The sequence below is a fragment of the Nymphaea colorata genome, chromosome 2, assembly GCF_008831285.2.
Source record: "Nymphaea colorata isolate Beijing-Zhang1983 chromosome 2, ASM883128v2, whole genome shotgun sequence".
Taxonomy (NCBI): domain Eukaryota; kingdom Viridiplantae; phylum Streptophyta; class Magnoliopsida; order Nymphaeales; family Nymphaeaceae; genus Nymphaea; species Nymphaea colorata.
Window position 1 is genome coordinate 32,280,612 of NC_045139.1, and position 14,906 is coordinate 32,295,517.

The 14,906-nt window shown below is 36.5% G+C and overlaps 1 protein-coding gene across 1 annotated transcript; it reads left to right on the top strand.

Moving 5' to 3' along the window:
* Window positions 1-1,375: 1,375 nt before the first annotated feature.
* LOC116246939 (3-deoxy-manno-octulosonate cytidylyltransferase, mitochondrial) lies at window positions 1,376-8,589 on the top strand. Its single transcript, XM_031618860.2, has 8 exons — window positions 1,376-1,716; window positions 4,950-4,995; window positions 6,209-6,295; window positions 6,367-6,491; window positions 6,798-6,937; window positions 7,020-7,071; window positions 7,159-7,269; window positions 8,226-8,589. Exons 1-8 carry the CDS (start codon window positions 1,471-1,473, stop codon window positions 8,316-8,318), a joined length of 900 nt encoding a protein of 299 aa, XP_031474720.1. The 5' UTR covers window positions 1,376-1,470; the 3' UTR covers window positions 8,319-8,589.
* The last annotated feature ends 6,317 nt before the right edge of the window (window positions 8,590-14,906 follow it).

Here is a 14,906-nt window from a genome sequence, read left to right on the forward strand (position 1 = left end):
CCAGTTAAACACTGTAGAGAATGGATTTTTTTTTCAAGTTTGTACGATTTACCCTGCAGTATCCAACTAGGCAAATTTTACTTTGCATTTTTCTTTGAAATGGGAAAAATTCACATGCAAAAAAGTTGGACCTAGAGAGGTCCGATTTTTTTCCACGAAAAAAACTTCTTGCCGTATAATGGTAATTTTACCGTGCATTTTTCTTCACGTTCATCAAACGGGGCCTTATAAGACATACTTAAAAAAGGGGCAATCTATCCTTTTGGATTTCACCTGTTCCCAGCTGAGATAGAAAAGAAATAGAATGGTTGAAGGTTTTAGTAACGTGAAAATTCGGTAGTGCTTTCTCTCATTAGTCGCCGTCTTTTCAGATTAGTGCTTTCTCTTATTAGTCGCCCTCTTTTTAGATGTTGTATGTGAATGGTGCTGGTTACAGCATCACCATCAAACATTTCTGAAAGCCAGTGACAAAAGGCAACAGTGCCTCAAGGGGCATAGCGCAATCCTCAAGGGGTGCGATTTCGAATCCATGGTTGCTGTCATGCTTCGATGTATTCATCTTCTATGCTGCAAATAATGGCAAGAAATATATATCGTAGGCAACCAGACTCCAAAGCAAGTCAGAACTTTGGAGACAAAAGACTTTCGCCATGAGAGTTTTACATTGAAGGCCGGCTTCCCTAAGTAAACATGAAGAGAAAAAAGAAGCAACTCTTCAAGTAAACATTGAAAAATGGCAAGAAGCAATCTGGTCAATCTCGGAATTAACATTGGTAGCTTATTTGAAATCTGAATCTTCTTGGAGGGACGGAAGGTTGAGAATTGCCATAACTTAAGCTACGGTTTTTCTACAGCACAATGATCATCCTAGCTCACGTTGGCCTTATGTTTTTAGTTTTGGAAGATCAACAGTGAAATGGGAATCCAGTAGTTAAATTATAATGAGTAATTGGGGAGGGTTTGCTAAAAAAACATCACATTTTTGAAACCCGTCATGTTTTCAAAATATAAATCTCTAAAACACTATGTTTTTATTTCAAAACCATTGTGTGATTAATCCAATAATTTGATTTTTCAATTTAAAAACACCACGTTTTCTAAAATGGTAGTTTGATGTTTTTGAAACATGTACTGGAGAAACATGTCTTTGTCCTCTTATCCAATAATCTTAGTTAAAAAAAAATCTGAAGTTTCCTTCATTTCAAAAAATTTTTAGACGTTGATTTTTCTGATCCTTGTAAGAATCTTATTTATCTATTCAATCAAACTCAACGAAAAATGAGCTTCCCGAGGTGTAAGAGTAAAACTTTTTGGAAAAAACACTGAAATTTTGATGCTTAGGAGGAAATTCCACTCTTTCTATATAGAAGGAAATCCTCTCTTCTTAACTACCAAGTGTACCGACTGTCAGCTTGTAGCGTGTGAAACGGCGACCGGATACGCGAGAGAGAGAGAGAGAGAGAGAGAGAGATGGCATGGGGGCTGAGCATCTGCTCGCCGGGATCGGACGGCAGCAACAGTAGCAGCAAAGCTGTCGTGGTGCACGCCCTGCTAGCAGGGGCGGCCGTAGCTGCAGCGGCTGCCGCTCACTACTACGGCATCCACCACTTCTTCGGCTTCCGTAGAAGGGTCGTCGGCATCATCCCAGCTCGTTTCAGCTCCTCGCGGTTCCAGGGCAAGCCCCTCGTCAACATCCTCGGCAAGCCCATGATCCAGGTTAGTGAGCTCTGCCTCCTCTCTCACACAGGTTTGAGCTAAGAAATTCCATTGATCGAATGTTTGTACGACTAGATCCTTCTGTTTTCTCTTTTATGGAATCCTAAGAGTGATTCTTAAGATCAAAGAGTTTGCGGACGCAGTTCGTTGGAGCAGTGTCGGTGAGATCCGGTGGAATTTTGGGGGTTCAAAGACTTCGGAGGAATCTTGTTTTCTAGTTTTGAGCAGCAAGAGATCAGGATCCACCTATGAGGGATATTTGGTTCAAGAACCAATGCTATTTTGGTGATCTTGCGATCTAAGTTCGCCTGTATCCGTAACAATTGATACAGATTCAGTAGCAACGATGCGAGTTAGAAATTTTTTCTTTCTTCGTTTTGTTTATTGCTACTTGAGAGAAGGTTCGCCTAGTTTATGACGAGATTGACCGTGCCATCTGTGGCTTCACCTTACAAGATGGCAAAGTTTAGCGAATGGGTTACCAGTTTTATCTCTTTTGAATGGTATTTTCTGTTTATGTGTTGTGAAAGAGTATCTGAAGTGAAATTTCTCAAATAGATACCGATTGAAAAATTTGTGAAGAATTCTCATTTGTGGACTTCGTTAAAGTAGTTTCATAGCCGCTGTCCAAGACTGGCCAGTGCAACCAACTCTGTTGGAACTAGAAAATCTCTTGGTTAATCAACAGACTTTAGCAAAGCAAATGACAGTTCTTTCACTTAAAACTAATAATGATGAAACTCTATTTAACCATGACCGAAGACCATGGGGGCTAGCCAAGCTAGGTAACACAGAGTGTTCAAAAAGGTTGCCGCAGCTGAGTCGGGTCGAGTGCAGCTTGGGTGCGGGAATAAACAAATTGCTTTGTTTGCCATTGAATCATCGATAAAATCATAGTTTGTTAATCGTTATTTATTACTTGTGAAAATTGTATTGCTAGTTTTATTGCTTGTGGACAATTATATATATATATATATATATATATATATGTGTGTATGTAATATGTATATATATATATATATATACATCTATCCTTCCCGCATCTGCAGCCCATTCACACCCTGCACTAGCACGTGCACCTATTTGGCATTGCAGCAATGCCAATAGCACAGTAAAAAAGAAGAGGCATTAGAGACAAGAAAGAACAAAATGTACAAAGTGCAAAAAGGGGCAGCCACAACAATGGCTAGCAGAAGATGTGCTTTAGGTGTAGAAGACTAGGTCACATTCTTGGCATTGTAGAGTAAATATAGATGAAGGAAATGCAAAAACAATGAGCAATTCAAAACATTGGGAGTTGATCAAACTGGGCACAAAAGTTCTTTTCTGTAGGAAGTTAAAGAGCTAGCCAAACAGGACTAGCCAGCGTAAGGATGCAATTCTGTTAGTATAAAACCAATATTGGAGGGGGAGAAAATCCAGCTGGTTTCAACGTCTAGAATTATTTCAGTATTGAACTCAGTAGAAATGCACTAAAATCAATATTAACAACTCAGGTAGAAGAGAGCTAAATAGGTATGTGCACTTGAATAAATTACTTACAAGAAACAAACCCACCAAGTGAGTACACCTTCTTACAACATGATGCTTGAATATGCACAAGGGGAGATTCTCATTAACTTATCTCATTAACTTGCATAGTGAGCTATTATATTACACACCAGCACTCAAACATTCTACTTTATTTATACATACAATGAAGGGCCAAAGGTCCCTGTTTATAGGAGTGAAAGGTTGGTGGTAGAACCTTCTACCACTTTCTTCACTAATTTTTATTTATTTTTTGCTTGCGTTTTAGCTCACAATTTAATAGAATAAAGAAACTCAAGTGAAACTTGAGTTCTCCCCATGTTCATTGAGAGTCAGCGATGAGTCTTTCACAGTCTCCCCAGACCCTTTATTTATAACATCGAGCAGTTTTCTAAACTTAAACACTGTTTGTATGTGTGTTAATACTGCAGTGAATATTGCAATATTAATGTGAAAAATAAGAAAAACACAAAAAAATGGAAAAAATCACGATGTTTTTTTTTTTTAAAAGGAAAAGGTATTTATCGCATTTTGTTTGGCGATTTTTGCACGATTTTTTTCTTCTATTTTTGAGCATTGATATTATCATGGGTTCAAATCTAAACTTAAACTAAATTATTTTTCATCATTTTTATCATCATTAAAATGTTCTTTTTATCACTTTTATATAGTTTTATTTATGTTTTCTTATTAGTTTCTGATTTATTTAATTTATATCTACTTTTTATTTTTAAAATTTTCCAAGTTTTTTGAGATTTTTCCGAGAAAAATAACTTTGCCAAAAAATATCCGAGAAAAATCTAGTTGCTAAAGACCTGTGAACAATATTTGTGACAATTTGCTTCAACCAAGTGTTGGAAGCTAACAACCAATGGACATAAAGAATGATTTCTTGCATGTAGATCAGTAGATCTTAATCATGAGCGGATTACAAGAGGGAAATGTATGTACAAGAGGTTAGAAAGAGGACTCAGAAGAGCTAGTTAGCCTAGTAGTCAAAGGCACACCTAGGCTCCTGCCTAGGCCTTAGGCAGCCACCTCTTCAATTAGGCTGGGCCAGCTAGGTGCCCAAGTGAAAAAATGGTTTAAAAGTCCCACCCGATTTTCTTCTTCTTCTTCTACTTTTGTCTTTTCTCATTCCTTTACTTTTGTGTTTGTCTGTTTCTCTTCTTTCTTTTCTTTTTTTCCTTCTTCTCCTTCTCCCTCTTCTTGTTCTTGCTTGTGTTTTTTCCTTCCGTATACTGTTTTTGGACCACTTTGATGCTGCCTAGGCACCACCATGGACTTTTGATTACTAAGGCTGTTAGAATTCCCAATAGCTAGTTCAGTTGGCTTGGAGCTAGCCATCGGAATGTCCAACAGCTAGTTCAGCAGCGTAACAAGTGAACATGAAACAGAAGGCAAAAAAGCTGCTAATATCTACATACACTATAATATGTAGAGAATATACATACCCTACATATGATATAATATATGTTTACACATTTACAACATATATAGTTAGACAGTTGTGGGCATAGGTACATAGTAACATTACACATATAACTGTAGAACTCTACATGCCTGAAGCAATGTCATTATTTGCTGCTTTCTGAATCAGAAACTGATGCATTTTTTTTGTTAATTGGTTGAACATTGTTGAAATGTATTCTTGTGCTTTGTGGCTTCTGCCTTCTATTTAACCATTTTCTTCTGCATTCCAGCGAACATGGGAAAGAGCAAAGTTGGCGACAATGTTGGATCATGTTGGTATGTGCTTATTTCTGGCTCTTAGCAATCTTACTATGATAATGCATCGAAGGCTAGCTAGTAGTGCAAGGTTGTCAATTTTAGTTTTTCCTCTTGCAACCTTTTAAGACAAGTTATTTTTCTGCTTTAAGATGTCATGTGCAGGTGACTTTTGAATTGCACAAAAGATTCTAGATAAATGGGAAAATTTTCCAGCAAGAGATTAGCTGTAAATGTGGTCTCAAATGCACTAATTCTTTGACCTCTTAAATATGTTATTTTTTCTCCTGATGTACAACTTCGAATCTTCACCAATGTCTCTGCAGATTATAAATATTCTCATTCTAGGCATCCTTTTCAATGCATTTTATTTTGTCCTTCATTTGCAACTTCAAGTGTTCATCAATATCTTTGAATATTTATAAGTATTATATGTCTTAGGCATTCCTGTTCTATGCATTTTATTTTACCTTCTTTGCTTTCTCCTAAGTCATGCTATGTGGAAGATCATGGTCAATTACGTGATACTCAAACATGGAGATACTTTTATGCAGCCAAAGTTCATTACACATAGTGTCATTCATTTGGTTGATACTTGGTTTAAATGGCCAAGCATATTCCAAAGCTGGATGTTTACCATTTTTATTGCATGTTGGTACTCCTTGGTAGTTAAAGTTCTGTAATTTTTTTGGCTCATTGCAATGATGGATGACCCTATACTTTTATAGCCGCTAGATATTATTTGTTTGTGGCTTTTGGTTATGTGAGGGCCATTGCTTGGTCCAATGGTAAAAGTGCTTCCTGCCACATATAGCTCACATATTCAAGGCTTAGGGTTTGAAAGGGCAGAAGATTAGGTTTGTTGCTTGACTGCCATTTCCTTTCCTGGTATTATATGGAACCATATGCAGATCTTGAGATTCTGGTGGACAATAGCTTTTGGTATGAAAGTTTTATATTGGTAAACAGATTGAGTAATAAGGAACATTAGAGAAATGATGGTTCCATCTTGTTGGTTTCTCATTGTAGAATTCAAATTTTTTAGGCATTGGTCAAGTGATCCATGCAAATAAAACACTTACCAGTGTTCAGATGTGAAGCTATCTAATTCATCCAGCCCGTCCTTTTATATGGTTCATTTGGATGTGTATTTCATTCTTGCAAAATGTCAACAATTTCAATTCAAAAAGTGGTTAGTGAATGGCGTTTCTCACTAGTAGTTTGTGCTTGTTAGTTGTGGCCACCGATGATGCAAGAATTGCTGAATGCTGTCGAGAATTTGGGGCAGATGTAATAATGACCTCAGAATCCTGCCAGAATGGTACGAACTGTAAGCAAATTTTTTCTTTTCCTGTGACTTCTTAATTACTAAATCTTAACCTTACTGTGCAGGCACAGAGCGTTGTTGTGAAGCACTTCAGAAACTCAAGAAGAAGTACGATATTGTTGTCAATATTCAAGGAGATGAGCCTCTTGTTGAACCTGAGATAATTGATGGAATTGTCAAAGCTTTGCAGGTACATCCTATTCAGAAAAGCACTCATTTTTTAGCTTCTTTGTTGCTGCATTTGGGTGCTCGAGCCATAGCAATAAATGAAGATCATAAAGATGGACATGGAATTGAATGGTTTATATATTTATGAAAATTTGGATCTCCTGTTTTTACTGAGTTAATTTTTGTGTTGCTAGTTAGGATTAATCTTCTATTTTACATGAAGCCAATTGGTCTTGCAGGATGGTTAAAAATCATTTAGAAATTGATGCCGTTCGGTTCTAAAATGATGCTTTGGCAAAATATAACTTGAACAGCTGCATCTGTGCAGAGTGCTCCTGATGCAGTTTTCAGCACTGCTGTAACAGCTTTAAACCCTGATGACGGGATGGACCCTAACCGTGTCAAGTGTGTTGTGGACAACCATGGCTATGCCATCTATTTTTCTCGGGGATTGATCCCATTTAACAAGTATGTTTCTTGAAATCATGTGTAGTCACATCATATGTTCATGTTTGTTTCTTTTAAGTTGCTAGGTTATTTTCCATTGCAGGTCTGGCAAAATTAATGCAGAATTCCCTTACTTGCTTCATCTTGGTATCCAGGTAGTACAATATCCATCTTTTTGTTCCATCTTCTTTCTCAATTGTTGTCAATGTATTGTTTCCTAATTACTTGACCTTTCTCTCCAGAGCTATGATGCTAAGTTTCTAAAAGTCTACCCTCATCTTCCTCCAACACCTTTGCAACTAGAAGAAGATCTAGAGCAACTCAAAGTTCTTGAGCATGGATACAGGATGAAGGTATCACCATATTTTCTTTTATTATAGAATACTTTGAGTTTGTTCCGTAAAAGCAACCAGCGTTTGAGATATCATTGTCAAAGTTTCAATGTTATGCAAAGGATTATATTCAGAAGACCTCTCAGCATCTTTATTGAAATTCACCTTCTTCAGAGTGACTTGCCACATCTGCTGGTATGCCACTCGTACAATTTGCTAATAGAAAATTTCAAGTTATGGAACTTAAGGCTCTTTATTGGCATGCGTATTTGATAGCACACTCCACCAACCTTATTTATACCCTTGCATCTGCCACTGTGTTAAATCAAGTGGGCACTTTAGAATTTTCCTGTTACACAATCATCTTAATTCATGATCACAGGATTCAACAAAAAGACTGGGATTAAATTGAATGGTTTTAGTACTCTATCTCTGGTGAATGCTGCATGGGCTGTGAAGGTCAGTTCTTGTGGAATGCTATTTGGTCTGTGTTGTTCCTGATATAAGATGAAATATATGTCTTCAGATGCTTGTCAGCCCTATGTGCTATGACCAGTTTCTTTTCTTGGTTGGTTGCCTTATTTTCGTTTTTTTTTTCTCATCAGAAAGTTAATCCAAGGCTACTATTTTGGTCGATGGCTAGCATAGTCATAAATGAGTGATTGCTGGTTTATGGATGACATTGATCAATGCTGGTTGCAATTGCTCAAGTACTATGTTACTTATGGATGACAGTGATTTTATTGAATATGTGATGATTGTATCCACACCACCATTTAAATGGTTATTGAAAATAATTGAGATATCCGATATGTGAATTATCTGTTTAAATGGTGAATATTAAAACCATTTCTACTCTCCTAGGAGATTCATTGCATGCATTAAACTGAGACTTTCTATCTGGAGCTGCAAAAAATGCTTATGCTTTCAGTATCTGAACCAGTTTATGCAAGACTAATTTCTGGAAATTGTTGCAGGTTATCAAGGTTAATCACGATTCCCATGGCGTGGATGTGCCAGAAGATGTTGAAAAGATTGAGTCCTTCATGAGGCAGAGAAATATATCCTAGTCAAGCCATTCTGAAAGTCTTGAGGTTGCAATTCATGAATCCAAATTTTCCCATGTTCTGCGCTTACTATTCTTTGCGTTGCTAATGGTCAAACAAAATTTTGATTTTCTCACTCTAATAGGTTCTTTTTGTGTTTATAGTTTAGGCATTGAAATGATCCTTATTTAATTCCTTTTTGTTTATGTTGTTTTCTGGTGGTCGGGTTTATACCTCTGGGTTTTGCTACGTTTGTGATTATAAATGATAGAAAATGTGTATTATTTTCAGGATCTCTAAATTTGTGAAACAAGAATGCTCAACTTTTGGATAGACAAATAAGATGCTCCATCTAGTTTCGATAACCTGAATGGTCGTGAGAACTATGTAGAACTGACTGATAGGAAGTTTCTGTTGCATTTTGCCGGCATACTTGATATGGCAAACTGCTCATGCATTTAGCCAGTGTTCATGGTCGTGTCATCTCCTGACCTCCTCTTAATGAACCTCCTGACCTGCTCCTCCTAATCATTGTCACGAATATCATTATCGAGTATTAATGAGCGAGAAAGTTTTGGGAACTAAAACATTTAAAAAATGTAAACACATATGAAAAATAATGGAAAAATTATGAAAAAAATGTTTTTCTACTAATTTTCTCATAAAAACATAAATAAAGTTCCAAAATCACTTAATGAAATGTTAAATGAAACTCCAAAAATTTAAAAAATATTTTTATGTTACAAAAATATCCCAGTAAAAATCATGATAGTTTCATTTTTATCGTAGTTTCAAAATATCATGATTGTTTCATATTTTCTGTTATATTCAATTTTCTGTTTTTAACGTTATATTTTGATTAAAAATATGCTGATGATTTCAACAATTCTTTGAAGTTTAAATATATCTGGCACTTCTTTTTGATCAAGTTGGATACGTTGGAATATGATTCTCTTTTCCATGTTAGTGCATCTCAGATGCTGTGTGACAGCCTTTAATTGCTGGCATTTCTATGTTACCATTTGAAGCATCTATTTCACATGGAGACTTCAGTCAGAACCTTGTAAAAGTTTTTGCTCTGTTTTACTCACATATGACCTATGCATCCTAGTTGATTACTCCTGAAGGGCACAAGAGTCATTCTTCATTCAGGTGGAGTTATACTATAACAACCCAACCTACTCTTGGGCTCGGGCTCCTGGTTTGACGGATCTCAACCCGCCTCCTAGTAATTTTGTCTTCATCTTTAAAAAGGCTAGGAATCAGGACAATCATCTCATTAATGACCTCCCTTTATAAGTTTTTGAAGATCCCTCACAATCTTCAATACAGGACTAAACTGCTGGGGTGTTACATATATTGCCTTATTATGCTCGTCTGAGCTCTCTGTAATGTGAAATATATATGACATTTGCTTGGTCTGAATCTAGAAATAAGATACAGAAAAGACGTATCCCCCTTAAGCAGAGTAATCAAAGACTGTACCTGACCGCACTTATGGTGCATGCTATAAGAGATGATGTTGAGAAGGAACTTGTATCGATCTTGTAGTTATGAAAGGAAATTCCATGATGCTCTCTACTCTTCACTGACCTTCACCCAGCTCCAACTTGTATGAGGTTTACAAAGGTCCTGCTGCCCATGATATTCATAGCCACAAGAAAAGAAGGTTCGCTCCTTCAAAGCGTTAATACTGCTCCTTCAAGAAGGCTGGCGTCCATGATCTTTCGAAGCATAAAGCTTGGAGAATGGTCTCGGTTATCAAGATAACGTTATGAAAAAGAGTTGATTCTCTTAAAAGTCATTTTCATCTCGTGTCATAAAAATGTTGCTATCTTTTTAATATGTCGGCTGCAAGATATGAGCAAGGAACGTCCAAAACAACCAGTCTGTATGATCATCTCTCCTACATTTCGTAATGACTTCACTCAAAACTTGCTTGAGCGTCAGATTTTACAGGATTTCAGATTTCCTTGTAATATGTATAATAAAAGGCTGTAATTACATATATACGGTTGAATTGCCCGAATCATAGATTAAAAAAAAAAGATTTATAATTTAGATTTGACAAGAGTTCCAATGGTGTCGAAAACAACAGTTGTAGTGTCTCTCACCAAATAATGGGTATTTCAACCGGTCAGGTTGGGTGGTATGTATTAAGAATGTTTTCAGTTAAAGGATGCTATCTTGCTGGTATTGTTGAGCATTCTAATGTTCATGGACCATTGTATACATATATTCAAGGAGGGGACAGTCGACCATCGAGATCCTGGGATATATTGATGTGAATGAATTGGATATATCTGATTATCGATCTGATTTCAGATCTAAAATCAGATCTATTTAGACGTATCTGATAGAAAAGAATTGGACCCACTTGGTACTCTTGTACCCGGATTCGTTAAGCAGTTAACCAACCAAAATTCAAATCTCTAATATCTGACTGGAATCTGATAAAGATCTGACCCGCTTTCATCTGAGCACCATAATCATTTAAGTCCAAATGGGTAAAAGTTAGATACGACCAGTGCTACCTTTTCACCGTCACTGGTCAAGTGCTGCAGCCATGAACGGACAAAATAATGCAGTAAGGAGATACAGAGAGAAAGAGAGAGTGTGCGTGTTCGCCATGAGGGCAAAGATAGCACGTGACGAAGGTCTCTGCTTTTACTCGAAAAGGGGGAGCGAAGGACCATTTGGCAATGCCAAAGTTATTCTTGAAAGGTGAAAACAGGAGGAGATCAGAGAAAGAGGGGATGCGAGTTCCGTCCACCATTATGAGAAAGATGGCGACCGGCGACCTTTCTTCTCCTCCTCCCTCCTTTTCTGCAGAAACAGCCAGTTTTTTCACTCACTGCACCCTCTTTTTCCCCTCCTTCCCCTTCTTTCCACCACCCACTCCCCTTTTTCTCCGTTTTCAAGAAGAAAACAACCATCTGATCACAGAAGAGAGCGGCCAAAAAAGGGCGCTGAAAAGGACACGGTTTTGTGCGTTTTATTCCTGCGATTCCGCTCTCCACTCCCACTTTTCTTTCTGCTTTCTCCCACTGTTCTTCTGCAATTCATTAAATAGCGATCACTGTTGGTGTGTCCCTTGTTCAAGAAGCAGCAGGATAAGCAGCGGTTGAAGTGGGAACCAGCAGGTGGGCAGGGAAGATAAAGGCTGAAGATCCACTCAAAAGTCCATTCAAACTTTTTTGAACGCCCGCTTTCCTGTTTGTCCGGCGCATTTTTGGTAAAATTTTCCGTCTGTTTCCGACGATCGCTGCTTATTATAATGATTTCGGTTGGCGCTTCCGCTTGTCTCTGGCTTTCGTTCCCGTTGCCTTTGGCTGCTACTCTATGGTCAATCCTGACATGGAAGCGTTTTCAGGGTGTTGGGGGATTCGATGATTTTCTTGGCAGATCTCTTTCAGTTTTTCCTTCACTTTTTATTTATGTCTATGAACGGCCACGTTGACGCTGTTGGACAAGGGAGCTTGAAGCTAAATTTTCAATTTTTATGCACCTTTTCAAATTTATGAAACTCATAAGGGGCATATATGAAGTTGTTGTTTATTGTTATTAATTTCAATTTTTCTGAATATAAATTGGTTTTTCATTTATTGGCTGACAAAAAAGGAAAGTGCCAAAAACGCTGCTGTTGTTGATATAAGCGTTGTCTGAAACACACGGGATGTGATCCAAGATCCCTTTTATGTGAGACAGAACTACCCAGGATAAAAATATCCGATTTTTCAACTATATAAAAAAAAAGAGATTTTGAGATCCTTGATTTATTTATGGCCAAAACCTTAGATTTGAGGTTCGGATCGATACAAGGTCCGACCTTAAGTTCATAGATCTGAAATTCTCATTGATCACAACTCACTCTGGATTCTCAAATCCGAAGCTATCAAATACCCTTGCGTTTGATAGAAAAAGGTGTGTTTTGAGAAAAGATCTCAGCAAGACTGATTTTAAATTCATGTTATATGTTAAAAACTATTGGCTTGAGGTCAGATAGAAGGGTGGTCTTATCATAAATTCATGAATTTGAGATCATAGGATCTAATATCACTGCAGATCTCAGATCCATGGTTATTATTGTTATTATTTTTTCAGAAGCCAGTCTTTTTTGTTGTTGACATATTGTTAATGCACGGGTATTGGAACCGTATCATTTTGAAAAATTACTTAAGTTTTATTAAAATTGAAATATTTATTATTATTTTGAGAAGGCCATTAATTAAAACGATTTGATAATTAATTCAACCCCTATACCCAATGTTGTGAAACTCAATTGGTGAATAGGATAGGTTTTAAAAAAATTCAGAGAAGTGGAGCCAGGATGAGTTTAAACAGGATATATCCAACTAAAACCATATTTTTAGTAAAAAAAATATGAAAAAAATAAATGGACTTTAAATCAGACAATATATCAAACTGAAAATGGTCTTGATTCAATGTAAACAGATCTTAAGATGATTCAGATGCAATGCAAACTCACAAATCCCCTAAAAAAAAAAACTATTAACTCTTGACCTTTTAAAAACTTGCCTTGTTGACACGTTTATTCACAACTCACATGATTGATCACATTAAGATTAATACCATTTAATACACGCGAGTGGTCATAACTTCATATTTAGTAGTGTTCATATTTTAGAAGACTCATTACTACAACATTAAAAAAAAAAAACAAAATAATTTTTATATCGCTTGTATAGCTCGATACATGCCGATGCACATCCGAATGGATAACACATTTCATGAATCCTGACAGGGGCCGAACGCATTAATGTTGTAAAAATGCTCATAATAATATTTGATAAGTTCAAATGGGTCCGCCATATTTATCAGGACCGGCGGTTCGGACGCAAAAATCTGACAGGGTCTTCACCATTTAATAACTAATCAGTCACATAAACGGAATCTATCATTAACTACTCAAGCCTCTATCTTCCTGCATTCAAGGGCCAATCAATTTCTGATATTGTGGCAGGTTAGGAAGATCATTGACATTTATGCAATAATTGATGGACTAAGACAATTATAAAAATAATATATGTGGGCAGACTTTGGCACATTTGAATTATAAGGAGGGCGCGCAAACTGCAACTCACCGGCAGCAGCCTGAGTTGCTAACCATGACCTATGGTGCTCTAAACAACATACTGTGGATCCCCTTGAAAACAGTAATTAGAAACTAAATGAAGAATATGAATTAAGTTTTTATTAATAATATATTAATGCATCCATGGATATATGTGAGATACATAGATTAGTCCGTCTGTAAAATCTCTTTATTACTAACAGTTTCTTTTTGGTCCGTCAGTAATAAGTCGCTTTTTTGTAGTGTTTATGCTCAGAAACATGCCTCAAAGTGATACTAAATTGTTCATCTTTTGGGTGGTGAAGGTCTTAAGTCTAACCTCTTCTTCACCACTTCCTTTTCAACCAAGGGTCGAGCTAGAAATTTTTCATGAGATCAAATTAAAGTTTTTAAATTTTGACAAGGGCCGAAATCATTTTTCAAAATTTTTATATAGGACAAATAAAAATTTACATGTATTTTTTTTTGTAAATTGAGGTGGGGCCAGAGCCTATGCGGCCCCTCTTGGCTCCGGCCCTGCATCTGATCCTACTTGAAGAAATCAAGCAGTTCCAAACCTTTTCCATTCTTCTAGAACATAAAATAACAACTTTAGGTGGTCTAGGTTAACCCTTTTATACATTTCAAGAGTGTAAAACCTTCATATGAATACTTTCTTGACATTGAGACACATTTGATGGATCGGATAAAAGGAGTCATTTGAAAGGAAGAACACTTTGTGGGTAGTCAATAAATTTGTCCTGAATATTGAAATAGATTCATCAAACACTAGAATCATTATTCCATGGAACAGTCTTAGAGAGTTCATGATGCCAAATGACCCATCTTGGATTCAGTATGTATAAAATAAGAAGGAAAGTAAGACCCTTGATGTTTGACTTTTCTCCCCTCATTTTAACATAAAAGAACATGAAGAATCAATGACCTCATTTTAATCTAAAGAGAGTTTTCCTTTAAAAGAAATGCCATTCAAGCACTAAACACACCTTGAAATGGTGTCCTGATGATAAGAACATTGTGTTCTTTGGAAGGAACACATTATCAGAAAACTTCACGCTCTTCGGTTTAGGAAATAATAATGTTATTTATAAATCCAACGACCAAATACTGCAGATAATCACATGGCTCATGAAACATAATATTTCTGTTTCTAAAGCATATGTTACATGAACACAGTATTTTTTCTTACCCACCGCCTTCTTAGATGGCTCTCTTGGGCAGAGGAACTTAGAGCTCTATCTTATGATGAAGTTTGAATTCATTAATACTTAGTTAAGTACAAAATTCCTTGGTCGGTCTATTAGCGGAGCCAGAAATTTTGGCTAGAGAGAGCACTAATTCATTAACTTAATTATTTTAGGAGCATTTATGTATATAAACAATTAAATTTATCAAAACATTAACATAAATTAAACAAAACATTAACATAAATTAAACAAACTTGATGAGCACCATAGTTGTTGGGTTGCAACTTTTTCTTTTTATCATTGGCAATGGTTAATTATTAATGCAGATAT

Excerpts from the sequence above, each read along its gene's own strand:
- LOC116246939 (XM_031618860.2), top strand. The coding sequence starts at position 1,471 with ATGGCATGGGGGCTGAGCATCTGCTCGCCGGGATCGGACGGCAGCAAC. Across the intron at positions 4,996-6,208 it reads GACAATGTTGGATCATGTTG|TTGTGGCCACCGATGATGCA; the intron begins GTATGTGCTTAT and ends TGTGCTTGTTAG. Across the intron at positions 6,296-6,366 it reads CTCAGAATCCTGCCAGAATG|GCACAGAGCGTTGTTGTGAA; the intron begins GTACGAACTGTA and ends CTTACTGTGCAG.